Source organism: Rosa chinensis, chromosome 2 (genome assembly GCF_002994745.2).
Source record: "Rosa chinensis cultivar Old Blush chromosome 2, RchiOBHm-V2, whole genome shotgun sequence".
NCBI lineage: Eukaryota > Viridiplantae > Streptophyta > Magnoliopsida > Rosales > Rosaceae > Rosa > Rosa chinensis.
In genome coordinates this window covers 58614581-58640135 of record NC_037089.1, presented here as the reverse complement: position 1 = coordinate 58640135, position 25555 = coordinate 58614581, and the positions used below count along the sequence as shown (strand labels likewise).

Below are 25555 nucleotides of genomic sequence, written 5' to 3'. Positions count from 1 at the left end.
AGAAAAATAGTTGAATTTTCTTTCTTTTGTGTGATTTGATTTGTGGCCAGAGGCTTTTTTAACAATATTGGTAGGTCTCGGTGTTTCTAGAAGGAGGAAAATTGAACTTGACAAAAGAAAACATAACAGAAAGTTGACACTCGTTCATAGGTAGAAATGTTTTAATGATAAAATGTAAAATAGCGTAATTAAATTAATTTTTTATTAATCGAACTCACGATCTCCGAATGGTAAAGAAGAGATTTATACATCAAATGGTATTAGCTGTAACTAAATACATATCACAATGGACAATTTAAGATATGACATGTTAAAATAATATATTTTCTTAGAATTATCATGAGAAAAAAAATATATGTTTGTTACTAATTGTCACGAAGTTGAGCTATATTTTGTTATTTAATGTATGAACTCGTGATTCTTGACACAGTACATTCAAATGAGTTACAAGCAAATGGAATAACGGGTAAAAGATATATCATACCACAAGATATAAGATTTTAGATATTTTCGCTCTTTATATGCTAATGAATGAATTGAAAAGTTCATTTCTAATAATCTAATATTATGAAAATAAGAGGTAAAAGATATTAGAAGGGGAACAACAAGCAGTGGATGAATTGAAAGTCGGGCACCTTTGTTGGAGGAGAAAACCAGAAGAATATTCTACAGTGGAAGAGTTGACGCTTGTCTCCTAATATATATCACACACATGAGCATCTTTCACTCTTTATTTCTTTCAAGTACTTGATTTTTTTTTTTATGTAATTATACATAATTAAACATTTTAGTACATGATTGATTACTAATCAAAAAAAATTTGGCCAATAATTATGCAGTTTATCCACCGTCAGATTATTTTCTATATTTATAGGTGATCCATGCCGGTGATTGATGACATAGAAAAGCATGCTTGTTAATTTTTTGGGGTGGTTAGTTCCACGGAGGAAAAAGGCGCATGGACTAAGACCCCCTTTCGTTTTCTGTGTGCTAAGCTAAGCAAGCAAATTGGTTTCCTGCCTTTCTTTATGGAAAGGTAAACAAAGCAATTATTTCAATGGGTGACGTTGTTGGAGTCCCACATGGCCATGGCAAAGCTTTATATTTTAGACGTGATTCGAGAGAGAGGTCAAGGTCGAGAAAAGCGACTCGAAAAACAGGATGTTTATGTTTGGCTTCCAATACAGTAGTCTTGCTCAAAATGGTGGGGTTGACTAAAGGGTTAGGACATATGGGTAAAGCAAAAATATATTTAACCAATGCAGTAGTCATGATTACTATTGAATTGCCTTGACTAGACTTCACAAAATTGAATGCAAACGAGAAATTTCGTGTTGTATAAGTCTCGTTAGGAAACGGTTTTTCTAGCTAACACGATAAAAATAGTAAATGAGCAGATTTGAATTTACATGCATATGAACTGATTAATAAATGGGAACTAATTGTGAATTGATCAGATATTTATGATTTTCATCAAATTGTCTATGTAAGGTTGTTGTTGTTGTTTTTTTTTTTTAACATCCCATCAAAGAGGGATCATTAGAGCAACTCAAACAGCTTCCCTATAACTTCTGTATAATAAAGAAGCAAAAGTTAAAGCTTTAGCATATTTTTCTTCTCCAACTTCAACAAATTCCCTATTTTACAACAATCTCTAAAATCTCCATATTATTCCTTAAAATTTTAGAGATTGCTGTAAATATAGGGAATTTGTTTTCTCTTTCCTCACTTTCCCTAAAATAAGGAAAGTTATAGGGAATCTGTTAGAGCAAAAGAGGCTTTTTTTTCCCTAAAATTGAGAAAAATCAAAATATAGGGAAGCTGTGGAGTTGCTCTTAGTTCATTACTGTATGATTTTATATTAGGTTGCATGTTCGAGCCTTGGTGGGGGTTGCTTATTTAATTTGTTTCGGAGCACCCTTCAAAAATTGACATAAATAGCCTTAAAATCTGACATCTCCATGCAGCATCCCCAATTTGATAGCAATATTTGGAATCAAATTTGCTCACCACAACCCTATTAAAACTTGCCACGTCATATAGAATTCATTTAATAATTAAATTTTTTTTTAATAAAATATCATGATTAATTATTATTATGTTTTACAACATATGACAATTTTATATTGAGTGGTGGTATTGGTGGTGAGCAAATTTGAATCCGCAATATTTGATGGCTGGGTAGTGGGTACTATTTTTTTTTTTAAATAAAAGGTTAAATATCATTAGATAACCAGCCAAAAGCCAGAGTCTAACATACACTTAAAGACAGAAAAATGGCGACATAACAACCACGCTCCTATCTAAGTAATGTAAACTCATTACAAGACAATTTTAAGCCCGCTTTGTAAGCGAACTCATAAACAAAGAACAACTTTGTGTCTTCTAGGGCAAAATCATTGACTAGCTTCCCAATTAGCCAGGCGCGCAATTGGGTACCAATAGAGAGCTACTTCCTAGCAAACAAATAGGAGCAAATCCTTATCCATAAGCCGCTTAAAAAAATGTCAATCTTATTCCAGATAATTACCAACTCCCGAAGCAGTCCTGATCCGAAAATGATTGAACATTAAGAAAATAAAAGAAAAAATGGGCTCTGTCACCCCCCAACAATCACCACAGGCCCGATCCAGCAGAAAAGGCAAAAAGATAACCCACATCTCCGGGCCCAACCCAAACCCTAGTGTGAACTGTGAGTTCCGGCCGACACGGAGACGCAGCCCTGATCCTCCCCTCCCTCCCAGATCAGCATGTAGAAAATCGTCGGAAGAGCAGTGACCAGTCACCAATTTGACGGTCGGCCCCTATCTCCCACCATGGCAAAAACTTGGACCTCGACCAGGACTCAAGCGACGATCAAACTACTTCCGTGAGAAAACAGCCCTCCTCCTTTCTTAGGTGCTGCAACGGCGGTGAAATGGCTGTGACCGCAGACCCCAACATGACCTCCCCGCTCGGATCCACGGCCACCCAGACGCTGCCGATCCCAGCATTGACCAAACTAGTTTAGAAACGAAAACCCGAGACATGATCGAAGAGACCCTCGAACGGATGCTTCTCACCGCAAAAAACAAGATCAACGCTCGAGTAGCTGCCCTGCGACACTGTACCCTGCCGTACCACGATCGCCACCTTGCCCAAGGGAAGAGCGCCACCGCCTCGTCGAAACTGAGTTTCGAAAAAACCGTAGGTTGCCCCGAGAAGGTCGGAAATGCCTAGCCTTAACTTTTTTTTGCTTACTGGGTACGTAGTGGGTACTATATTACTATCGGACTTAAAAATAAGGAATGAAAATACAAAAAATTGATATTTCTCTACCAAAAAAATATTAAATTTACTAACACTCCAACCTTTTGACTTTGTAGGTTTTTTGCAATGCACTTTATAACACGTTTACTTATTTGGAATGAGAATAGAAATGAAGGGAATGATTCAAGTGTATGAGTTTTCCTGCATTTACTAACATATATAAGTATTGGGATAAGTGTCGATCCTACCTCATTGTCAGAAATTGATTAATAAATAACCCAAAATTTGATAACCAAGGGTTTGGAAATGAAAACCTCAAGAATGCTTTTTTTTTTTTAACCCAAAACATCCTTATGTATTTTTAATAACTCCAAATTACCCATAATCCTAGAAATATATATACATATATACACCTCTTTTATAGGGGTATTTTAGTAATTAAATTAGTTTTTGATTCCGATTCATCAACATTAGTAAACAGTGACAATTGTAATCAATTGCATTCTTATTCTTATTCCTTATGATAAGTAAACATTTTAATGGAAATGAAATATTCTCATACCGATTCTTTCTTTCTCTCATTCTCGTTGTCTCTGATTTATGATTTTTTCGTTTCAGATAAGTAAACATTTAGTGTTATAATATGTTTAAACTCTTTTTTTTTTTTTACCCCTTTCTTTGTTCAATTATGAAAATGAGAACAAGGGAAACGAAGTATCTCTGACCTAGGGTTCGCTCTAGGGTTTGCTTCTGGGTTCTCTGGTAAGCTGGTTCTGGTAGACCATGAATATGGACATTCTTAGTTGAAATTACAGAGGAATTTGTAATAATACAACGAAGTGGGCATTGAAGGATCTTATTTCCCAGATCGTCCTCAAATTGTGTTTCTTTGTGAGACAAAGATTAGTCGTATGACCGATTTTTTGGATCTGCATCGTGCACTTGGTTTTCATCACTATAAAGAGGTGTTGAGTGAGGGTAGTTCCTGGGGCTTGGTGATGTAAACGAGGAAGTGAGTATTTTTACTCGATCTTCCTAAACGCATCATATCGATATGGTGGCGTCTGGCAATCCTAGAGAACCACAATGGCGCTTAACAGGATTCTATGGGTATGCATAAACTGGGGACTGGGACCGTTCATGGAAGTTGTTACGGAATTTGAGCAATCTGGATTCACTCTCGTGGGAGGTAATCAGTTATTTTAATGAGATCTTAAATAGTAGTGAGAAGATTGATGGTCCAATTAGGGCAGAAAGGCAAATGCGAGGATTTTGTGACACTCTCGGTTATGGGGAAATGTGTTATATCTGCTCTTATGGGCCAATATGTACTTGGTGGAATTCTGAAACACAACTGCGTTTGGATAGGGCTGTCTATACTCCGTCATGGTGCGACATATTTAGCCATGCTAGGGTTCGCAATCTTCCTCCTAGCAACTTAGATCATGCTCCTATTTTGCTGCAGGCGAGTACAATTCCTATAATTCAACGCCCATGTCACCATTGTTTCAAATTTGAGGTGTATTGGGTGCAACATGTTGAGTGTGATGGGGTGGTTCAGGAAGCCTGGAATACTGATGTTACAGGAACGCCGATGTTCTATGTTACGAAAAAAAATCATGCATACTCGTTTGAGCTTGGACCGTTGGTAGAAGAAAACTTTCCGAGCCAGGCAACTGAGTATGCTCGGTATCCAGTCTCGTATGGAGGAGCTGATGGATGTTCCAATTTCAGAGGCTGTCCAGTTTGAGAAGAAAGCTTTGTTAATTAGATCGTCTCCAGGTTTTACTGTCTCAGGAAGAGGTTTTTTGGCAACAAAGGTCTAGAGTAACTTGGCTCAAAGAGGGGATCGCAATACCAATTTTTTACATCGTAAAGCATCGAATAGGCAACGTAAAAATGTGTTGCAGGGGCTTTATGATGAAGAGGGAAACTGGTGTGAGGATGACAAAAGCATGGAAGACATTGTTACCTCGTATTCCTTTAAGATGTTTATGGCTCAAGATTTAGATTATGAGGCTATAACTACGACTCTTGCTGCAATACAGCCTTGTGTGACTTCTGAGATAAACAGTTAGTTATGTGCTCCATATAGTTAGGAAGAGATCAAGGGTGCTTTGTTTCAAATGTACCCCACTAAGTCACAAGGCCCGGATGGTATGCAACCTTTATTTTTTCAACATTATTGGGATGTGATTGGAGAAGATGTTACTCTTGCGGTACAAAGCTTTTTGCAATCAAGTCAGCTGCTAAGGCAAATTAACTTCACTCATATTTGTCTTATTCCAAAAGTTAACAACCCAGAGAAAATATCAGACTTGAGACCAATTGCACTTTGTAATGTCATTTATTAGCTTTGTTCTAAGGTGGTGGCTAATCGTCTGAAGCTCATTCTGCCTCATGTCATATCTCCCTTCTAAAGTGCTTTTGTTGCCGGTCATTTGATCACTGACAATATCTTGGTGGCCAATGAAATAGTGCATTTTGTCCATAATAAGAAAGAAGGCAGTGAGGGCTTCATGGCTTCAAAGTTGGATCTTAGCAAGGCCTATGATAGAATGGAGTGGTCTTTTTTGTCCTTCTTCATTTTGGATTTGCTCATGATTGGATTGAGATGGTTATGCAATGTGTAAATTTAGTTTGATATTCTTTTCTAGTTCGGGGTAAGCCTCGGGGATATGTTGTTCCAAGTCGGGGGTTGAGAAGTGTCTCCTTACTTGTTTCTCTTAGGGGCATAAGGCTTTTCTGCCTTGCTCCAGCAGAAACAGGAGCTCAGACTTCTTCCAGGATTAGAGGTTTGTGATTGTGCTCCATTTATTAATCATCTATTATTCGAAGACGACATTATGTTATATGCTCAAGCATCATTGGAGGTTTGCTATGAAATACAGGATATTATAGAAACCTATGGAAGAGCATCCGGACAGTTGGTTAATTTTAATAAAAGTTCAATTTTTTTTAGTAAGAATGTCTCGGAGGTGTTGAAGGAAGAAGTGTCTGAGTTGTTGGGTGTGAAGGTGGTAGCTTCACATGAGAAATATCTTGGTCTACCTACTTATGTAGGGAGGAAGAAGACCACCACGTTCCAATATATCAAGGATAACTTGGCTAAAAAACTTGAGACTTGGCAATGGAAGATGTTGAGTGGAGCGGTGAAAGACATTCTAATTCGGGTTGTTTCTCAAGGGTTGCCTTCCTATGCCATGAGTGTGTTCCAATTGACTAACAATTTTTGTGGTGATTTAGAACAAATGTGTGCTAGATTTTGGTGGGGTTCAACTCTTGACAAGAAGAAGATTCATTGGAAGACATGGAAAGCATTATGTAACCCAAAAGTGGAGGGCGGACTAAGGTTCAAAAGCTTATCAAATTTTAATTCGGTCATGTTAGCTAAACAAGCTTGGAAGGTGGTTACTAACCCATCTTCACTTATTGCTCAAATGTATAAAGCAAAATACTTTCCACATGGCTCTTTCTGGACTGCTGCTTCCCATTCTTCTCCATCTTTCTCTTGGCGAAGTATATTCTCAACAAGGGATTTGTTGACAGAAGGTGCTTATTGGCAAGTGGGTTGTGGTACGTCAGTGAACATTTGGTCAGCTTCTTGGGTTCCGGAATTGCCAGAGGGGAAACCTGCCAGGAGTAGTCTGGCGGTGGAGGAAGTTACTATGGTTAGTGATCTCATATCTTCTATAGGTGCTTGGGATGAGGCTTTGATCAGAAGATTGTTTCCTATAGGGGAGGTCGAAGCAATCCTACATATTCCTCTCAGTTTGAGAATGGTCTCTGATAGGTTAGTATGGAAACTTGAGCGTAATGGTCAGTTTTTGGTCAAGTCTGCTTATCAATTTTCTTTCTCTACGTCTCCAAGTCGTAGACCGTTTGAATTGATGGTAAATGGAGGTTTTTGGAAGAAGCTGTGGAAGGTCTTGATTCCTAATGCAGCCAAGATCTTTATCTGGAGAGTGTGCCACACTCTCTAGAACGACTAGCTTCAAAGTGAGTTGAGTTAGAGTCTCAAACGTGCTTGTTGTGCGGTCAGGGGGAGGAATTTACATTACATATTTGTACGGACTGCCCTTACACACAGGAAGTACTGAAGCAGAATGGTATGCTGCAACAGGTTTGCTATCATCCTCAATCGAATAATTTGAGCCTACTCTTTTAGTTGAGCTTTTGTGCAAGTCGACTGTCCCTAAGTGATTTGGGTTAGTTCTTTGGTCGTTTGTGGAGCATTTGGAGAGAGAGGAATTCTCGGGTTTGGGAAGATAAGGCTAGTTTGGCCTGTGATGTGATCATAAAGTCGGTGTCTAGACTTGAGGAGTTTAGGTTTCATAATTCCAAGTCTCAGAGTAACAGCTTTCAGAGAGGTAGGGTAGCAAAATGGGTGGCTCATCCGACATGTATGTATGTGTAAGATCAGGGCCGGCCCATGACCAAGGCAGACAAGGCAGTGGCCTTGGGCCTCAGTTTGGGGAAGGCCTCATCTCAAAATGCTCATTATATATATATATATATATATATAAGTTAAAAAAAACTCAAAATAAATAAAATGCAGAATGCAGTCTTCTACACTGAAGATGATGCGAGAGACCGATGAAGAAAGACCCGTGATTCTATGAGGCCTCCAAATTTCCTCCTTTTCTTTTGTATTGGTAAGTGTTGTTGGGTTAAACACCCCAAAAAAGTGAAGCTGAAAATGTTAGCAGACTATGCTTTTGCAAACTTTGAATTTTTATTAGGCACGATTATCTGGTATGATATGCTATATGTTGTTGACTTGGTTAGTAAAAAGCTACAATCTAAAGACATGGATATTGGTGATGCTGTTAAATTGTTAGAAGACTTGGTTTCTTTTTTTTATATTTTTTTATTTATAAAGTATAGAGAATATGGATTTACATCTGCTATGATTTCAGCTAGAGAGATTGCACTTGAAATGGAAATAGAACCTATATTTTGTGAAAAACGTAGGACTTGTAGAAAAAAGCAGTTTGATGAGAATGCAAATGATGAACCAATATTATCTGTTGAAGATACTTTTAGGACTGAGTATTTTTTATATATAGTAGATCAAGCCATATCTTCCCTTCACAGTAGATTTGAACAATTTCAATTATATGAAAGTGTTTTTGGTTTTTTATGTGATGTGAAATAATTAAAGTCATTAGTTGATACTGATTTGAAAGTAAAGTGTCTCAAACTTAAAGAGTTTCTTACTCATGATAATGTTTCTGATATAGATGGTTCAGAGCTGCATTTAGAATTAAGATTGTTAACTGAAATGCTAAACAAAGATTCAGATCGAAAAGTAGAAACACCAATTGAAGTTCTTCACTTTGTTCAAAGATGTGATTGTTTCTCAAATACCATGATTGGTTATAAAATATTATTAACTATTCATGTGACAGTTGCTTTTGTTGAAAGAAGGTTTTCAAAATTGAAACTAATAAAATTATATTTACGATCAACCATGTTACAAGAAAAATTGAATGGACTAGCCATGTTATCTATTGAAAGAAAATTGTTCAAAAAGTTTAAATACACTAACTTAATCAACATTTTTGCATCCCAAAAGGCAAGAAGAGTGATGTTCAAATGAAAATTTATCTTCTTGCATGTTTTTGTCGACATTGTTACCTTCTAGGTTTTTTTTGTTTTTTGTTTTTTGTTGAAGGAAAGCCTCTCTAACGCTTGCCTTAGGCCTCACTTTGTCACGAGAAAAAGAACACCAATTTTCATATATTGGACTGTTTGTCGAGGTCAGCTTAAAGGACTTGACCAATATCCTCATCTTGGGCTATCAAAAGCCCAACTCCAAAAATTTACAAAGTCATCGCATAAGGGAAGCCCAGTATTTGCGTGGGCAAGTCCAAGTGTCCTATACTCGATCGCAACTCTCTCTCTCTTATTTCCGCAGCTGCCTCTCTCTCTCTCTCTCGTAAAAGCTCAAAGCTTCAACCAAACAACACAGACTGACTTTCTAGGGCTTCAATCTTCCATCACCATGTACAGAACTGCAGCTTCGCGAGTCAGGTCGCTTAAGGTCAGTCCTCCAAATCCCTCACCTTCTCTTCTCTTTCCGAGAATCTGTAAATCACGTCGGAGATTGAATTTGCGGCCGCAAGATCTGATTTTGACTCTTAACGATTTTCATTTTGATGCATCTTGGTGTATATAGCTTTTACTGGATAGGAATTTATTAGTTACTGCGAATTTGTTGCGTTCTAGTGATGGATAGATTTTGTTTGTAGTTTCGGGAATAGGATTGCTTTCCTGTTTTTAATGGAGTTGGTTTTGGTTGCTGGAAGATTGGAGGAATAAGATAGCTAATTTATGATTGTCGAAATGTAATAAAACCAAATCTAGGTTTGATTCAATGTAGTAGTGTGTATGTGTCTAATTCCTATTGCTGGAGGCATCATAGGTTACCGGGTATTATAGTAATTTGTTGTGCAATGTATTGTTCGAGTTTTTGAAGAAATGAATTTTAATCATGGAGCAATTTTGGGCAGTTAGTATTACAGAGCATTTCTGTTCTTTATCATATACATCCTGACGACGATGGTTTAATGACGTACTATTTATTCTCTCAATAGGGCCGTGTGGGCGCCACCAGGTATGCGTCAGTAACTGCAGCTGCTACAAAGCCAGCCTCAGGGGGTATCTTTAGCTGGCTGACTGGGGAAAAGTCCAGTGCTCTTCCTCGTCTGGAAACCCCATTAGCAGGTGTGAACCTCCCTCCTCCACTACCTGATTATGTGGAACCAAGCAAGACTAAGGTTACAAAGCTCTCCAATGGTGTCAGAATAGCTTCAGAAAAGTCACCGGTATGTAAAGAGTGTTTTGTTGTTGCTATTCAAATTTGTTTAGGTACTCCTGTCATACGGTTCGATCCTGTTTGATTTTTTTTTTCCTCATTTGGTTTTAACTATTATATCTGTTGTCTGTAAATCAGAGTCCTGCAGCCTCCATTGGATTATATGTTAATTGTGGATCCATTTATGAGACTCCAGTAACGAGTGGGGCTTCACACTTGTTAGAAAGGCTGGCCTTTAAGAGTACAACCAACCGGAGCCACTTGCGCATTATTAGAGAAGTGGAAGCAATTGGTGGTAACATTGGAGCCAGTGCCTCTAGGGAACAAATGGGATACACTTTTGATGCTCTTAAAACCTATGTTCCTCAGATGGTGGAATTGCTTGTTGACTCTGTGAGAAATCCTGCCTTCTTGGAATGGGAGGTCAATGAGGAGGTAAAAGAATTCTGATATACACCATTTATAGGATTTTTTGGACAAATATTCTGTTTCATTATTCAAGTTTGTTTTGGTTTGCCTATTTTTTGCTAAAAGGTAAAATTTGGGTTGATGGAAGGTTTGAGTTGTTTACTTTTCTATTTCTCATTTCTGAAAATAAGAACAGCAATAATTACGTATTTGACCAATGATTATGTTCTATAATAGAAGGCTATTGAGTTTGGTCAAATTTTATCATGTTAGTTGAAGGTAGTTTATAAGTTCTTACAGAAGTTTGCTCCAAACTCTTTTTCTATGTTCACAAATTCACTCAAAACACATTTATAGGGTTAGTCTCTGCACTTGCCAATTTGTTGTGAGTTTCTGTAATTGTTCATCCATGCTATATCTTTCTAATGGGTAAAATTTATGTTTATTCAGCTGGAAAAGGTGCGGGCAGAAATTGCTGACCTTTCTAAAAATCCTCAAGGCTTACTCTTGGAGAGGATTCATTCGGCTGGTTTTTCTGGAGCTTTGAGAAATCCTCTTTTGGCTTCTGAAGACGCACTGAACAGATTGGATAGCAACATCCTTGAGGAATTTGTTGCTGTAAGATTATTCAAATACATCATAGACCTCTTTCTTGTTTACGTTTTTAAATAAAGTCTGTGTCTTTCCTTCTTTCACGTGAGCTGTGTGACTGATATGATTGATGTTGGAATTTCAGGAGAATTATACTGCTCCTCGGATAGTTCTTGCAGCATCTGGGGTTGACCATGAGGAGCTTTTATCTATTGCAGAACCACTTCTCTCTGACCTACCAAGTGTGCCCCTTGTTGGCGAGCCAAAATCTCAATATGTTGGAGGGGAGTATCGTGCTCAAGGTGATACAAAGGTATGCATTATTGTTCATTTAAGAGTTGGTTCTCCATTTCTATATATGCTCCTCATCTTTTGATTATCCAACGAAAAAAAGTTTCTCATGCGTTGTTCAATTTTGCTGATATTCATCTACTTTACTCGTGAGCCAGGATGAGGCACATGTTGCTCTTGCTTTTGAAGTTCCTGGTGGTTGGCGTGAAGAGAAGCAAGCTATCATTTTGACTGTTCTCCAGGTGCCACATTTATTCTTGGAATATTGTAAAGATTTCATGCATTTCATCATGCCTTTCGGGAATCTTGTGCCTTTGCAATCATTTATCCCTGTACAGAAGGCTGTAGAATCATCTTTTGTTTAATTTTTGAAATTCCATTATAAAAACTGTCATTTGTATATGAGTGGTGATAAAGTTTCTGTACTTCGCAGTTGCTTATGGGAGGAGGTGGCTCTTTCTCTGCCGGGGGTCCTGGAAAGGGGATGCACTCAAGGCTATGTGAGTCTACCTTAGTTATCTAGTTTATTGTTAAGTAGGTGTACTGCTTGGTTTCTTAAATTATAGTATTTGCTTTTTGTGCACGTTTTAACCCTCAAACTGCTAGATGTACTTGCTGCTTCAAGAATATATATGTGTACATGTATAATTGTATAAATATTTTAATGGCATAATTTTTTATGAACTCTTTTTTTTTTTTTTGAACCAAAAGGGATCGCATGTTGGGCCACCAATGCAATCCAAGTATCTGAATTTCTAAATCATCCATTTATTAGGTTCCCACTATTGGATTTTCTTATGAAAAATATTAACCAATTGGACACCATCTAGTCATCTGACTAGAATCACATAAATAGAAGAATAGTGTCTCCTACTAACACTATAAGGTCATAATGATAATTGAGTTTTGAATCAATTCCAGATTTTTCTGATTTGTTGAGGGATTAGTTTTAATCGTAGATCTAGAACGTGGATGGCCTGGATGATAGGCCCACATTGTGAGGTGGCCCAGCATTGCAATCCTTTTTGAATTTGATCAAAAGGGATCCCTGTTAGAAGGCTTTTATAGAAATATACAAATGTATGATCACATGCATGATTATTCTTGTTTATTTGGATTGAGTTACATTTTTCTATACTGATTATTACCTTTATTTGGCAACAGATCTCCGTGTCTTGAATAATCATCAGGAGATTCAAAATTTTACTGCATTCAACAGCCTCTTTAATGATTCTGGATTGTTTGGAATTTATGCTAGCACTGTAAGACTCTCACTTTGGTTCTCAATTTTTGTGGCTTGCATTCTGTTTGATATACTGCCAGGGTAGTTTCTGTGCATGTGGGAGTGACAGGAGATAGGTCTATACTGTGATCTATTGAGCAATTAGGGGTTTTGAAAGGTTGAAACTAGCAATTGAGCCACTATTATGAATTATGAAGAAGGAAAAAGTGTTGGAATATCATTTCAACCTTTTATTTGGCTCAGAATCATGGAAGTAGTCTAGAGGGGAGTTTCAAATTTGCTGTATGCAATAGTATGCTTACAATTGCCAGGTGGCTTGGTAAAGATGTTTAATTAGATTAACTATTATTGGAAAATGATTATGACATCTTGCTATTTTTGGATGTAGGGCTCTGGGTTTGCATCACAGGCAGTTGAAATAGCAGCAAAAGAGTTACTTTCAATTGCCACACCTGGACAAGGTTCGCTTCGCATATATCTTCTTTTCATTCTTTTCCGTGGAAGATTTCTGATATTAGTCTGGTTGCTTTCTTTTTGTTCTTGCTTGCAGTTTCGGATGTAGAGCTTAAACGTGCTAAAGAGTCCACAAAGGCTGCAGTTTTGATGAATCTAGAATCTAGAGTATGCTTCTGTCGAACCACACCACACACCCATTCAGAAGCTTATTTCTTGTTATGCTTGTTATGTCTTGACTTCATGTTCTCTTATGTTTTCTTTGTGTAACTAGTCCAGTTGATTATACCACTATAAAAACAAGACATTTTTGTATAATTATCATACTTTTTTTCAAGGGTTACATTGTTTTTTTCCCCCCTCTTTATTGCAGATGATTGCATCAGAAGATATAGGAAGGCAAGTTTTGACATATGGCGAGAGGTAGGCAATTTCTTGATGGAATTTTTCTTTCCTCATACAATGTGTCCTTGCTCAAATAGTTACATTATTTTGGTGGTATGAAATTGTTAGGCTTTAGGTGGCACTTTTATTGTAGAGTAGAACTTTTAATATCTCAAGTACAGCAGTTCTCATGGGTGCTAAGGTTACATGTTATACTTTGGCAGGAAACCCGTGGAGGATTTCTTAAAGACAGTAGAAGGAGTGACTTTGAAAGATATTACTACAGCCGCCCAACAGATTATATCTTCACCTCTAACAATGGCATCATATGGGAATGGTAAATTTCAAATTGGCTTGTCTGGTCCTTGATATTTTTAGAAATTGATTGAATAGTGAGATAATGGTTCCTTTTTTTTGTCTTTTCTCTTTATCATGGCAGTTGTTAATGTCCCAAGCTACGATTCAGTTAACAGAATCTTCCATGCAAAATGAGCGGATCTTCATATCGAGCTTGCTGCTGCCTGTAATTTTTTGAATCAAATGGGTTATTTATAACTTCCAAACTTTGTTGGCCTTTTCGGCCTCGTTGAAATAAAATTTTGAGGGGGAAGTTGATTTCATCCACATTGCCTGTATCAATATTCATTCTGGCAATTTCATTTTGTTTTCTCCCTCTGGGAGAGATTCTTGCGTTTCTGATCTTAATATTTGTCGAAACCTTTCAGGGGTTGGAACTTGTGAGTTTGTGCTCATGAGTTATGAATATAAAAATGAAATCCATAATGGGTGAGGTTAACCCTAGAATACATTAACCTAGCAAGAACCTAAGCAATTGTTATTATTATTTTGTCTTCTTTAGATATTGGGGAAAGGGGGATTTCTTTTGTGTAGTAATACCACTGGACCTATTATCTTCTACAATTAAATCTTGAGTTATCCCATTTTCATTTGTTCCTCTTTTATTTTCATGTAATAATGTATTTATCTTTGAAATATTATGTATGGTCATTCACACGCATTTGATTTGCAGTTAATTGCCTCGAAAGAGCAAGGAATTTCTTGTTGGAGCTAATTAGGCATTGGTTGCAATTGGGAGATTTATGATTTGGGTGTCCCAACAGATTTTCTAATTCCGTCTTGCGTGTGATTATTATTGAAGGGGCCTATGTCTTAGAAGAGGTCGGGATGATTTTCAAGTGACTTATATGAATAGACCAATATCCAAAAACAAAAGGACCTGTAAGATCCTCAAGTGAACCAGATTTTGGTTTCAAATGCGGAAATTTTGGTTCGTGTTGTTCAGCATGGGTCTTATATACAGTTTCAGCCGTGCAGTTTGATTCTGGTCTTTGTTTGGCTCTCAGTCCTATGGTCACAAATATTTCTTCAACCAAAGTGACCTTAACCTTGTAGTTGGGATCTGTTACCGACAGTGTCTGTCTTCTTATTGTGCCAGATATCACCCAGAGTGCTTCTTGTTGCCCCAAATCTGGGTAAAATTAGTTGATGATATTCAAGTTTTGTCCAGTGCATTGCCTCAAACTTCGATTGCACATGCTTCTCGTTCAACGAATAGTGCATCTTATAGTTAGGCTTTTGATGTCTAATGTTCACCTTGAGTTACGCTTTTGACTTGTGACATTTATCTTGAAGAGAGGATTTAGTGCACTTGCACTAACATAAATAAACAATTGAATAACTTAAAAGTATATATTTTTATTATTAAAAAATATTGTCTATAAATATCAACAACTGAGATCTGCTAAATTTACTGATTCACTTGCACCTCCCGTATATTGAAAATTTTTTCTTATCCTTAAATAGTTTTAGGTGATCGCCGGAGGGACTAACATTACTAATGATTAATGATTCAGATGATTATATAATTTTAAATCAATTATGTTTTTACATTTATGATTTATCTTCCTTAAACGTTTGTAACATTTTTTATTTATACTGTATTATTTAAGATAAGAGGGACTTGTCTGTGAAAATTGAATTTTATTTACGAAAATAATTTTGGAAGATTCTTTAAATTAATTCAACCATCATGGCTATATTTTTGCTCCCCAAACACCATATTCACTTGACCCAACCATGGCTATCTGAGCAAAACACTTCACCAGTCCACAACCCATGCACTGACAGTAACCACCACCATGAGACACCGCCGCCACCTGAGACTGGTTCTGGCAATCCCCACGCGCCGCCACTACGCCACAAAATACACCGCCAAAGTAACCTCAACGTCCCCAACCGGCCGCACCCTCTCCGTCGAGGTGACCCCACCACCTCCCCTCCCCACCGACATCCGCGGCTACACTCTCCCCCGCCGCGACCTCGTCTGCAAAGCCACCCAAATCATCCTCCACCAATCCCGCTCCGCCACGTCGGACCCCTTCCTCGACCTCTCCGACTACCTCTCCTCCCTCTCCCTCTCCCTCACCCCCGCCGAAGCCTCCGAGATCCTCAAGTCCCTAAACGACCCCGACCTCGCCTTAAAATTCTTCCGATTCTGCCCCTCCCTTTCCCCCAAATTCCAACACGACGCCTTCAGCTGCAACCGCCTCCTCCTCATCCTCTCCAAGTCCGCCGCCCCCGCCCGCTTCGACCTCGCCCGCTCGATCGTCTCCGACATGCACCGCTCCAACATACGCGGCAACATCTCCACCGTCAATCTCCTCATCGGCCTCTTCGGCAACACCGACGACCTGGAAACCACCATGGGCCTGGTGAAGAAATGGAGCCTCAGCATGACCTCCTACACATACAAATGTCTAGTTCAGGCCTTCTTGCGATCCTACAATTCCACCAAGGCCTTCCAGTCCTACATGGAAATGCGTCGCCATGGTCACAAATTGGACATTTACTCTTACAATATGCTGCTGCATGCACTTGCCAAAGACGAAAAGGTTTGCCGAATTTTCGGGGTTTTTGTAGTGGTTTTGTTAGGGTTCTGATGATCTGATTAGTGATTTGACAGGTTGAGCAGGCACACAAGGTGTTTGAAGATATGAAGAGGAAGGATTGCGAGCCGGATGAGTTTACATACACAATCATGATCAGAATGAGTGGGAAATTGGGTAAAGGGGATGAGTGTGTGGCGTTTTTTCGGGAATTGTTGAACAAAGGTTGCAATTTGAATTTGATTGTTTATAATACCGTCATTCAGGCTCTTGCTAGGAGCAACATGGTTGATAAGGCGGTCCTTGTGTTTGCGAAAATGGTGGAAGCTGATTGTAGGCCGAATGAGTTTACTTACAGTGTGATTTTGAATCTTTTGGTTGTGCAAGGGCAGCTTGGAAGGTTGGATGAGGTGGTGGAGATGTCGAAGAGATATGTGACTAAGTCTATATACGCGTATCTTGTTAAGACGTTGAGCAAATTGGGTCATGATGATGAAGCCCACCGGCTGTTCTGCAACATGTGGAAATTCCATGACAAGGGGGATCGGGATGCGTACATGTCGATGTTAGAGAGTTTGTGTTCTGCAGGTAAAACCGCGGAGGCCGTTGATATGTTGAGTAACATTCATGAGAAAGGGGTATCCACTGACACTATGATGTATAACACAGTGTTGGCCGCGCTTGGGAGGTTGAAGCAAATATCAAATCTTCATGAAGTGTATGAAAAGATGAAACATGATGGCCCTGAACCGGATCTATTTACCTACAACATTCTGATTTCCAGCTTTGGTAGGGCTGGGAAGGTTGATGAGGCGATGACAATATTCGAACAGCTTGAGAACAGTGATTGTAAACCTGATATCGTATCTTACAATTCATTGATCAATTGCCTTGGGAAGAATGGTGATGTGGATGAAGCCCACATGAGGTTCAAGGAGATGCAGGAGAAAGGGTTCAGCCCTGATGTTGTCACCTACAGCACTCTAATCGAGTGCTTTGGCAAGACAGATAGGGTTGACATGGCGTGCAGGTTGTTCGATGACATGCTTGCTCAAGGCTGCTGTCCAAACATTGTCACCTACAACATCTTGCTTGATTGTCTTGAGAGGTGTGGGAGGACCGCCGAGGCAGTGGATTTGTATGCAAAACTGAAGCAGCAGGGTTTGACGCCGGATTGGATTACATATTCAGTGCTTGAACGACTGCAAAGTGGTTCTCATAGGAAATTCAGAGTCCGTAGGCAGAGTCCTATCACAGGTTGGGTTGTCAGCCCTATAAGGTGATGAAGGTGTGTTTTTTTTGTACAGCCAGAGGAGGTTGTGGTCGAACCCAATTTTGCATTCTTTGCTTCTTTGGAGCCATTTTTCAATTGCTGCCTAACATGTGGCCGCTACTGGGGTTCTTGAGAAACTTGCTTATACTGTTGTAACAAAAATACGTTTAATTGATTGTCTGTGGTTATTAAAAGACTGAGTCATTGCAGTTTTAAGAAAAGCGAGATGGATTGTGCTTCAATGCAACTTCCTTTTCAGCTGTCGCAAAGCTCAACCCTTGGAACCAGTAAAGAACTATCAGGAAACGGAGCACAAACACAATGAGGGTGAAGATAAACTCTAGTAAAGAAATATCAGTATCTCGGATGAATGTTTCTCAAATGAACTAGTAAAGAACTAGCGCAAGGAAACGTGTATCGGAGCTTCTATTGTACAACATCAAATGGAAGTACGACCGAATCAAAAACCAAGAGACATTTGCTTCAAAATTGAATAACTCAATGACCAATGTTACTTTTCATAATTCTTCTAAGACTGCTGTCTATTACAAGCTACACCTCTATCAATGCCAATTGAGGCCATATGACTGAATTTCAACAAGTTATTGCGGTAAATCACAATTGAAGTTCCAAACAAAACCGGTCGTGCACAAACTCAAGCTCACAACAACTGATCAACGCTTGACCCATTGGAAGCTCTTCCTTGCTTTTGCTTTTCCTGGTTTTTTCCTTTCCACAGCACGTGAGTCCCTAGTCAAGAAACCAGCTGCAAAAACAATTGAACTGGTTAAGCAAGAAGGGATTTGTAGAACATGTGGATCAGAAGTTCATTTGACAATAGTATGGAAGAGCAAATCAAGAATAACAAACAGACAAAAGAAGGGGAGCTATCTTACAAGCTTTGAGTGTTGGACGCAAGTCCGGTTCCCAATTTTGCAAGGCCCTGCTAACTCCTAATCGTATTGCTCCAACTTGACCTGGACGAAACATGTTTACAGAAGAACACTTGAGTGCTTGAACACTTTTTTTTTTTTTTTTTTTTTTATCAGAAAAAAGTTTTAGTGTGAAGAAGAACAATTTGTAACAGGTTGTTGCAATATCTTTGTATCCAACTCATATATTGAAAAGATGCAACATGGACAACTAAAACAATTAAACAATCTTTATATGAGAACCAATTTGTTTGTAACCATGCCACCATATATTGGCTGTTTCTTTGCCTTCCAAGGTTTCCTGCAAAATGCTGCGTCTATTCTAGAAGATATTTGACCCTAAAAGATTCTAATATTATATGATAATTTAGAATCGTTAATATATTGAGTAACATGGAATTTGTGCAGAGGAAAAATTCCTGCTATGAGGTGAGCAGGATCCTCCTGCAACCCAGATGTCGCTGGTCTCTCTGACTTCAACACTAACAGTCGGCATGCAAGATGATCATAGTATCAAGTTTCATATACATACAAATATAGACTAGCAGACATTATTTCCAGACTCCTACAAATACCCAGATGCCAGTTGACCTTCCCAAACAAATATGTCAAAGGAGGAGGACTGACACATGTCAAGAGGAAGGACTCACATCCCTCAAGTTGTCATGATTCTCTCCAAATAAAACTGTTATAACACACACACACATTCAAGATTTGGTTATATTGGAATTGGAGGAGATCAAACAGTATCTAATCCTAACTCAATTCCCACCCTCCCTCACCACTTGTTCTAAACCCAAATACTTCTGCAGAACATTTATATCAAAAACTTGTTTTAAAAAAAAGAAGAAGTACCTACTAATAGTTAGTTTATCTGAAATAATGATAAGTTTATTATTAGCAAATACAAGAGGCTGCAAGACTGCAAGACTCTGATATGCATCTACTACAGTCTCTGATACACATCTAGTCCAGTTATCATGAGAGGGAAATTATGATTTTTCTTTATCAAATGCTGGTCAGAATTAATTGTTGAACCCTATTTGCAAAAAGAAACATTTGATTTATATCAGCATATAATATAATAAGCGGCAAGTTCAAGGATAAAATAGGGAAACACTAGTTGAAAGAGGTCTCAAACAACACCATATAACATATAAGTCGTAATAAGATGCGTAGGTCTTTGATTTACCTGAGAGACCACCCCCTTGAACGGTGCAATTGATGTCCCAAAGGCCCAAAGTTTTTGTCTCAGAGAACGGTCGAAGGATAGCAGCACGATGATCAAGCATTGGAAAATAGACATCAAACTGTTTATCGTTGATGACGAAATTACCATCACCAGGTTGAATCCAGACACGGGCTATACTGCATTTCCTTCTTCCTGTTCCATAAGCTCTTCCCTTGTCGTCCACTAGTCTCACTCTTGCTTTGGCAACTTCCTCCTGTTTCTGGCGCTCTATATCAGCTCTTGAAGATTTACTTGTGTTTTTCCGATAGCGAATGTCTTCTATTTCATGTAGTGGAGGTAATCCCTTTATCCCTCGAAAATCCTTCAATGCAATCAAACTGTCAAGCATTTCATCTGTGATTCCAGATGCTGCAACAAGGTCACCAAATGCACGATTTGGACCTGCAATTATCATATTGAACCAGTATCAGGATTAAGGATATAAATCACTCAGGTTGCCCCATCAAAGTCCACTGAGAACATCACTGGTTTAGTTAAAACACAAGAAAAACGGCAAGTTCATTGCTTTTCTGAACTTACAGACTCCTCAACTAGCATTATTCAAGTCTCTTCCAACAAGATTTCACAAGCAAAACACACAATTTGCTCAATCCCCATATCATTCCAATAGTACAGTAAACTAGTCTTCCTATAAATCTATACACTAGTCCATTCTTTACCAAACTTATAGTCTAAAACTGCAAACTAGAACATCAAAAGGAGTTACCTTTAAGAACAGCAGTGAGCTCCTTCTCCTCTTTCTCAAGCCTCTTAGCCTCCTCTATCCTCTTACCCTCATCCTCCTGATCACTCTCCACACTAGTCCTAGTTTGAACGCCATCGCCGACTTGGAACAAATCGTCGCCCTTATCTTCCTCTCCTCCCAAGCTCCAGGGCCTAAACCCCGGCACCGTCTCCCACTCATCGCCGCCCGTCGATTTGGTCCACGAATCAGCCTCGGCTATCCCGGAGACGTCACCGGAGCTTTCGCCGAACAGAGGGTCGAAGTTCTCATCGGTTTCCTTGGAAAGGTTCCAGACGTCGGGCGGGGATTGGCCGTTGTTGCCGTCGCCGCCGGCGGAGAAGAACCTAGGGAGGAAGGTGGTGAAGGTAGGGTTTTGGAGAGGGGAGGGGAATTGGGGGTGGGGACATGGGTGGAATTTTGTGGAGATTCGGGTTAGGAGAGAGAAATGTGAGGGTTTGGGGAGGAGACGAGAGAGCATGGTGGTTGTGAAGAAGAAGAAGAAATGTTGGGGGTTCAAAAATGGTTTGTTTTGAATTTGTTTTCAGGGTTTAAGAGTGAAGATGAGCACTGAAACTCCAACCCAGAAAGCGGCGATGCGCCGGAGGGAAGCTGTAGACGGTTTTGGGCTAGACCACAAAGTCCAGCCCAACAGAGAAAGATACAGTCCATTGCTTCTTGGGCTAGCCCATCCGAGATAAAGTCTCTAATGGAAATTCTTTTGCTGAAAGTGGCACCACTGTGTCCCTTTCACGGCTAACTGATCGGAATATTAAGTTAAACTCCAACATAAAATTTGAACTCCCTACTTTAAGCTCATAAGGTTTTTGCTCATCCAATGAAAACGTATCGAGTTTACATTGTTAATTGTCGAATGGTAATTTGACATACTGATTAGCATCAATTTGAGTGGCAGGCATGCGGTGTATATGTGGGAGAACCCTTCTTAAATGGACATAGTTATCTAAGAAGATGAATAATTTTTATTCTATAGGGGGCATTTGAATAATTAACTCAAGCAGCTTCGTATTTCTCATATCTAAAGATCGTTATGCTACACTATCTTCACTTGTTCAGCTACACCATGGGAGATCAAACAAGTTAGGGTTTGGGAAATCTTGTCAATGAATCATGTATGTATAATATATCGAAATCCAGATCAGCTACATCATATAACATATAAGTAGTCCTCCATTTTTCACGCAATCTTTTTTATTCTGTGGCGTGCGCTAGGGTCCCCTTTTTCATCCTCATCACCTGGGCTCCTCCAATCTTTTGCTAACTTTTATCAATGATGGCTTTTATATTTATTCTTCAAGTGTTCTTTCAAAATTTCGTTTCCATATGTTCTTATGCATTGGATTCGGTTCTGCCACCATACATGGGATCAAGAGTCTCATCATGAATGCAGAAGAAGAGTAGTTCATCCAAAATACTTCGACCTGTACTTTAGTTAGTATGTAGACCCAAACTAATTGCATAAATGCATGGTTACGTACTCTAAACAAAGAATTCAACTAACTACATTGATAAAGGATATAAACTTTCGTCCAATCAAGCTAATTTAGGCAAATCAGAAATAGTGACTATTTTGTCAATCAGTATGATGCTAAAAACATTCAAAGTTCACGAACTTAACGCGCGTCCAAACCGGTTGATATATCTAAGAGTATTATGGCTGCAAAATGTGATTTATGCATTAAATTGAAAGTAATGAGTAAAAAATCTAAAATTTACTCAATCCATGCGTGATTGCACACCATGCATGCTTTGTCTTTTTTGTTTTTTTCAATGTAGGTCCAAAAACATATACCAACTATCCATTAGTTTACAGAAGGAAAATGATTTGTGGCCTCAATTTTAGGTGTCATACCATGCCATTTATACACATCATCTATTTGTAAAATCATGATATGTAATGTTTGAGAAAAATATCATCTTATCATTCCAAAATCTAATGAATCTAACTTATTTTGGCTTTCTTCTAAACAAAAATTATTTTGGTTTTTTCTTTCCTTTCATTTTTTCTTTTCATTACACTCATACTTAGATAGTTAGATTTAAACAACAATTTTTTTTTCCAATCAAGAATAAAAAAAAATTCATGTAATTCAGTTAATAGATTTGCACATACACTCAATCAATAGATTTGCATAACACATGTATATGAATTCAACATTTGTTGAGTTCCTGTAAATTTTTAAAATATAATGTGAAAAATACATATTCATATGATTATATGTATTCTTTTGTTTATTTTCTCTCTCTTTATGTAGCTAGGGTTTACACATTATATTTGAGTTTATAATTTTTTGTTTTTTTTTTCCCTTATATTTAGATTGTAGATGACAATTAATGTGTGTAATTTTTTCTTACCTCTTAATTTAGACATACGTATTTTCCACATTCAATTTATTAATGCTATTTTTTTGGATGAAATTAATCAATATTTGGAAAGAAAAGTTAATGCCTATTTCTTGACTATATTGACGCTATTTGGAAAGAAAAATTATAGGAATTTGTCAAAGAATTTGTATACATATCTCTTAAATTGATACATAATTAATAGCTACTTTCCTAGGTGGTCATATCATCGGTTACAGTTACGGTTACACTTCTATTTACACTGCTTCAGTGACATATGCAGTGCAGCAATGCCTTACGGCATCAAGTCACATGGTTACCTGGTTACCTTTTATTCTCCATGCGATTGTGTATCTAATTATGCTTTATTGTTTTTTCTTCATTACAGATGCGTCTGTGCATCTTGTTATGTTTTATTGCTTTCTTTTGATGTTCTATGCATCACTCCATGTAATCCTCAATTTTCACTTAATATAGTTTGTCGTCTTCCTTTCAAAAAAAAAAAAAATAGCTACTTTTTTTTCATCACCTAATTTAATTCATTAAGGTAATTGATTCACCCATTAACATCTAGAAGGAAATATAAAAGGGTAAAGTTGGTGTTGTAATAGTATGATGTGGTACGATTTATTATGTGGAATTGAAAATAAATTTTGTATTTGCTTGCATGACATGACATCTAGAATTTGAGGCGATAAATTTTAGATCTCATTGAGGCACTATATGATTGCCCTTTACAGAAAAGCATTATACCAATCAACAACTTTAGTAACAATCCTGCTCGTGCTTATTTCAATCTATAATTTAACATTTATTAATTAATCAGTGTTTATGCATGCTAATCACTTTTCTTAGATTAATCACATTCTATTTATTCAGGCCATCTTTTGAATCAAAATCACTTATCCTTCCAGAAAGCATAAACTTTCTCTCTTTGTCTGCATCATGAAAACATTCCCGGTACTACCACTCTTCTTCCTAGCCACACTGGTGGCAACAAACCAAGCTTCAGACGGTGCTGTATCCCACCAGATTCATCTCCTCCGGCCAAAAACCGGTTCCCATGGGAGCCACGTCCCCGGCGTTTCGTGCCTGAGCTGGAGACTCGGCGTCGAAACCCACAATATTATTGGGTGGAAGACTATTCCAGCGGCTTGTGAAGGCTATGTAGGGCACTACATGCTTGGCCACCAGTACAGAAAAGACTCGGAAGCTGTTATTTATGAGGCGCATCTCTACGCTAAGAGCCTGAATCTTACCAATGATGGCAAGAACTTGTGGGTCTTTGACGTAGATGAGACTACTCTCTCCAACCTACCTTATTATGCTCGCCATGGATTCGGGTAAGGATAATAGGCACATCATATCATTTGATATCTTTGACTCTTCTATTGCAGGATGTCTTCTCGTACGATTGTTTCATCTTATAACCAAATCTTTGAAATTTCAGGGTGGAGGTATTTAATCCCATTTTATTCAACGAATGGGTCTCGAAAAGCACAGCCCCAGCCTTACCTGAGAGTCTTAAGTTGTACAAGAAATTATTGGCTCTTGGAATTAAGGTTGCATTCTTAACAGGAAGACCAGAATCTTATAGAAAGGCCACAGAAACCAATCTAAAAAATGTTGGATATCACACTTGGGAAACGGCTATACTAAAGTAAGCATCGCAAATTTGAGGTTTATCTATTTTCCCGATGGCCTTGACAAAATCACTCGTAGCAAAAGCCTTTGAGGTTGTATTGTTCTTCTTTTGTTGTGCTTACATTGTAATGACCGACATTATAATTTTTTGGATTGCAGAGATTCATCTTATGCAGGTAAGACATCACTCTTTTATAAGTCATCTGAGAGAGAGAAGCTTGAGAAGAAAGGATACAGAATAATTGGGAACATGGGCGATCAATGGACTGATCTCTTGGGGACAAATGCTGGCAACCGGACCTTCAAGGTGCCGGATCCAATGTATTACATTAGTTGAATTTTTCATTTGATTTTTGATAAACTTGTATCAATGCCAAAAGTTTGGAATATGTTCAGCTTCAGTGTGCAAATAAAACATTTCCAGTGTGCTAATTGATACACCTTCGTTGGACGTTGATTAACATCATAGAAAATTCTATAATACATACATCATGTATGCAATACAAACATTTACAAATGCGGCAACAAATTTGTTGTCAAAGTGATACTATGAGTCCTATTTTGTATAATGTTAGTTATATTAATGGCAATACACCACGGCCTTATTACAAGTTTTTGAACAAATTCATTGTCAATATTGTAATTTTGTTTCAATTATATGTAAATAGTGTAAATGAATATGATAACTTTGTTCTTAATTAATGTATGTTGTAATTTTGATTCATATAAATTGTAAATTTTGTTCAAGTTTAAAATGAATATATAATAAACATCAAAGTATTATAGCTTGTCTCTAAGATTACCGTAAGAATTCAATTGTTTCTTTGTCTCAAATTGATCTTGAATAGAGAAAAGACATACTAAACCCACCTCCAATTTTCTTTCACTTTTGGGTACATCAAAGGAAATTAAGTATTTGGATATTGCAGAATGTGAATAGACTAGGATCATAGAATTTTCAGAATTTGGGAATTGCATGCAGTTAATAAAGAAGTCCTAGAAGTTCTCTGCCAAAAATTTTCTC

The 25555-nt window shown here is 38.0% G+C and overlaps 4 protein-coding genes across 4 annotated transcripts; 3 read left to right on the top strand and 1 right to left on the bottom strand.

The window, feature by feature from the left end:
- The first annotated feature begins 9133 nt into the window (after positions 1-9133).
- On the top strand, positions 9134-14222 carry LOC112188710 (mitochondrial-processing peptidase subunit alpha). The gene is made up of 13 exons (XM_024327886.2): positions 9134-9295; positions 9849-10079; positions 10208-10504; positions 10928-11095; positions 11214-11381; positions 11518-11601; positions 11793-11859; positions 12524-12621; positions 12991-13063; positions 13153-13223; positions 13429-13478; positions 13664-13776; positions 13879-14222. The coding sequence occupies exons 1-13, from the start codon at positions 9257-9259 to the stop codon at positions 13929-13931; spliced, it is 1512 nt and encodes a 503-aa protein (XP_024183654.1). The 5' UTR covers positions 9134-9256; the 3' UTR covers positions 13932-14222.
- Positions 14223-15495: 1273 nt separating this feature from the next.
- LOC112187425 (pentatricopeptide repeat-containing protein At1g51965, mitochondrial) lies at positions 15496-17957 on the top strand. The gene is made up of 2 exons (XM_024326198.2): positions 15496-16351; positions 16423-17957. Exons 1-2 carry the CDS (start codon positions 15599-15601, stop codon positions 17626-17628), a joined length of 1959 nt encoding a protein of 652 aa, XP_024181966.1. The 5' UTR covers positions 15496-15598; the 3' UTR covers positions 17629-17957.
- Positions 17958-18078: 121 nt separating this feature from the next.
- LOC112187426 (30S ribosomal protein S9, mitochondrial) lies at positions 18079-21122 on the bottom strand. Its single transcript, XM_024326200.2, has 4 exons — positions 20509-21122; positions 19743-20183; positions 18515-18595; positions 18079-18384 (listed from the first exon to the last, which is right to left on the bottom strand). Exons 1-4 carry the CDS (start codon positions 21002-21004, stop codon positions 18293-18295), a joined length of 1110 nt encoding a protein of 369 aa, XP_024181968.1. The 5' UTR covers positions 21005-21122; the 3' UTR covers positions 18079-18292.
- A 2692-nt stretch (positions 21123-23814) lies between these two features.
- Positions 23815-24951, top strand: LOC112190525 (stem 28 kDa glycoprotein). Its single transcript, XM_024329959.2, has 3 exons — positions 23815-24230; positions 24338-24547; positions 24691-24951. Exons 1-3 carry the CDS (start codon positions 23833-23835, stop codon positions 24866-24868), a joined length of 786 nt encoding a protein of 261 aa, XP_024185727.1. The 5' UTR covers positions 23815-23832; the 3' UTR covers positions 24869-24951.
- The last annotated feature ends 604 nt before the right edge of the window (positions 24952-25555 follow it).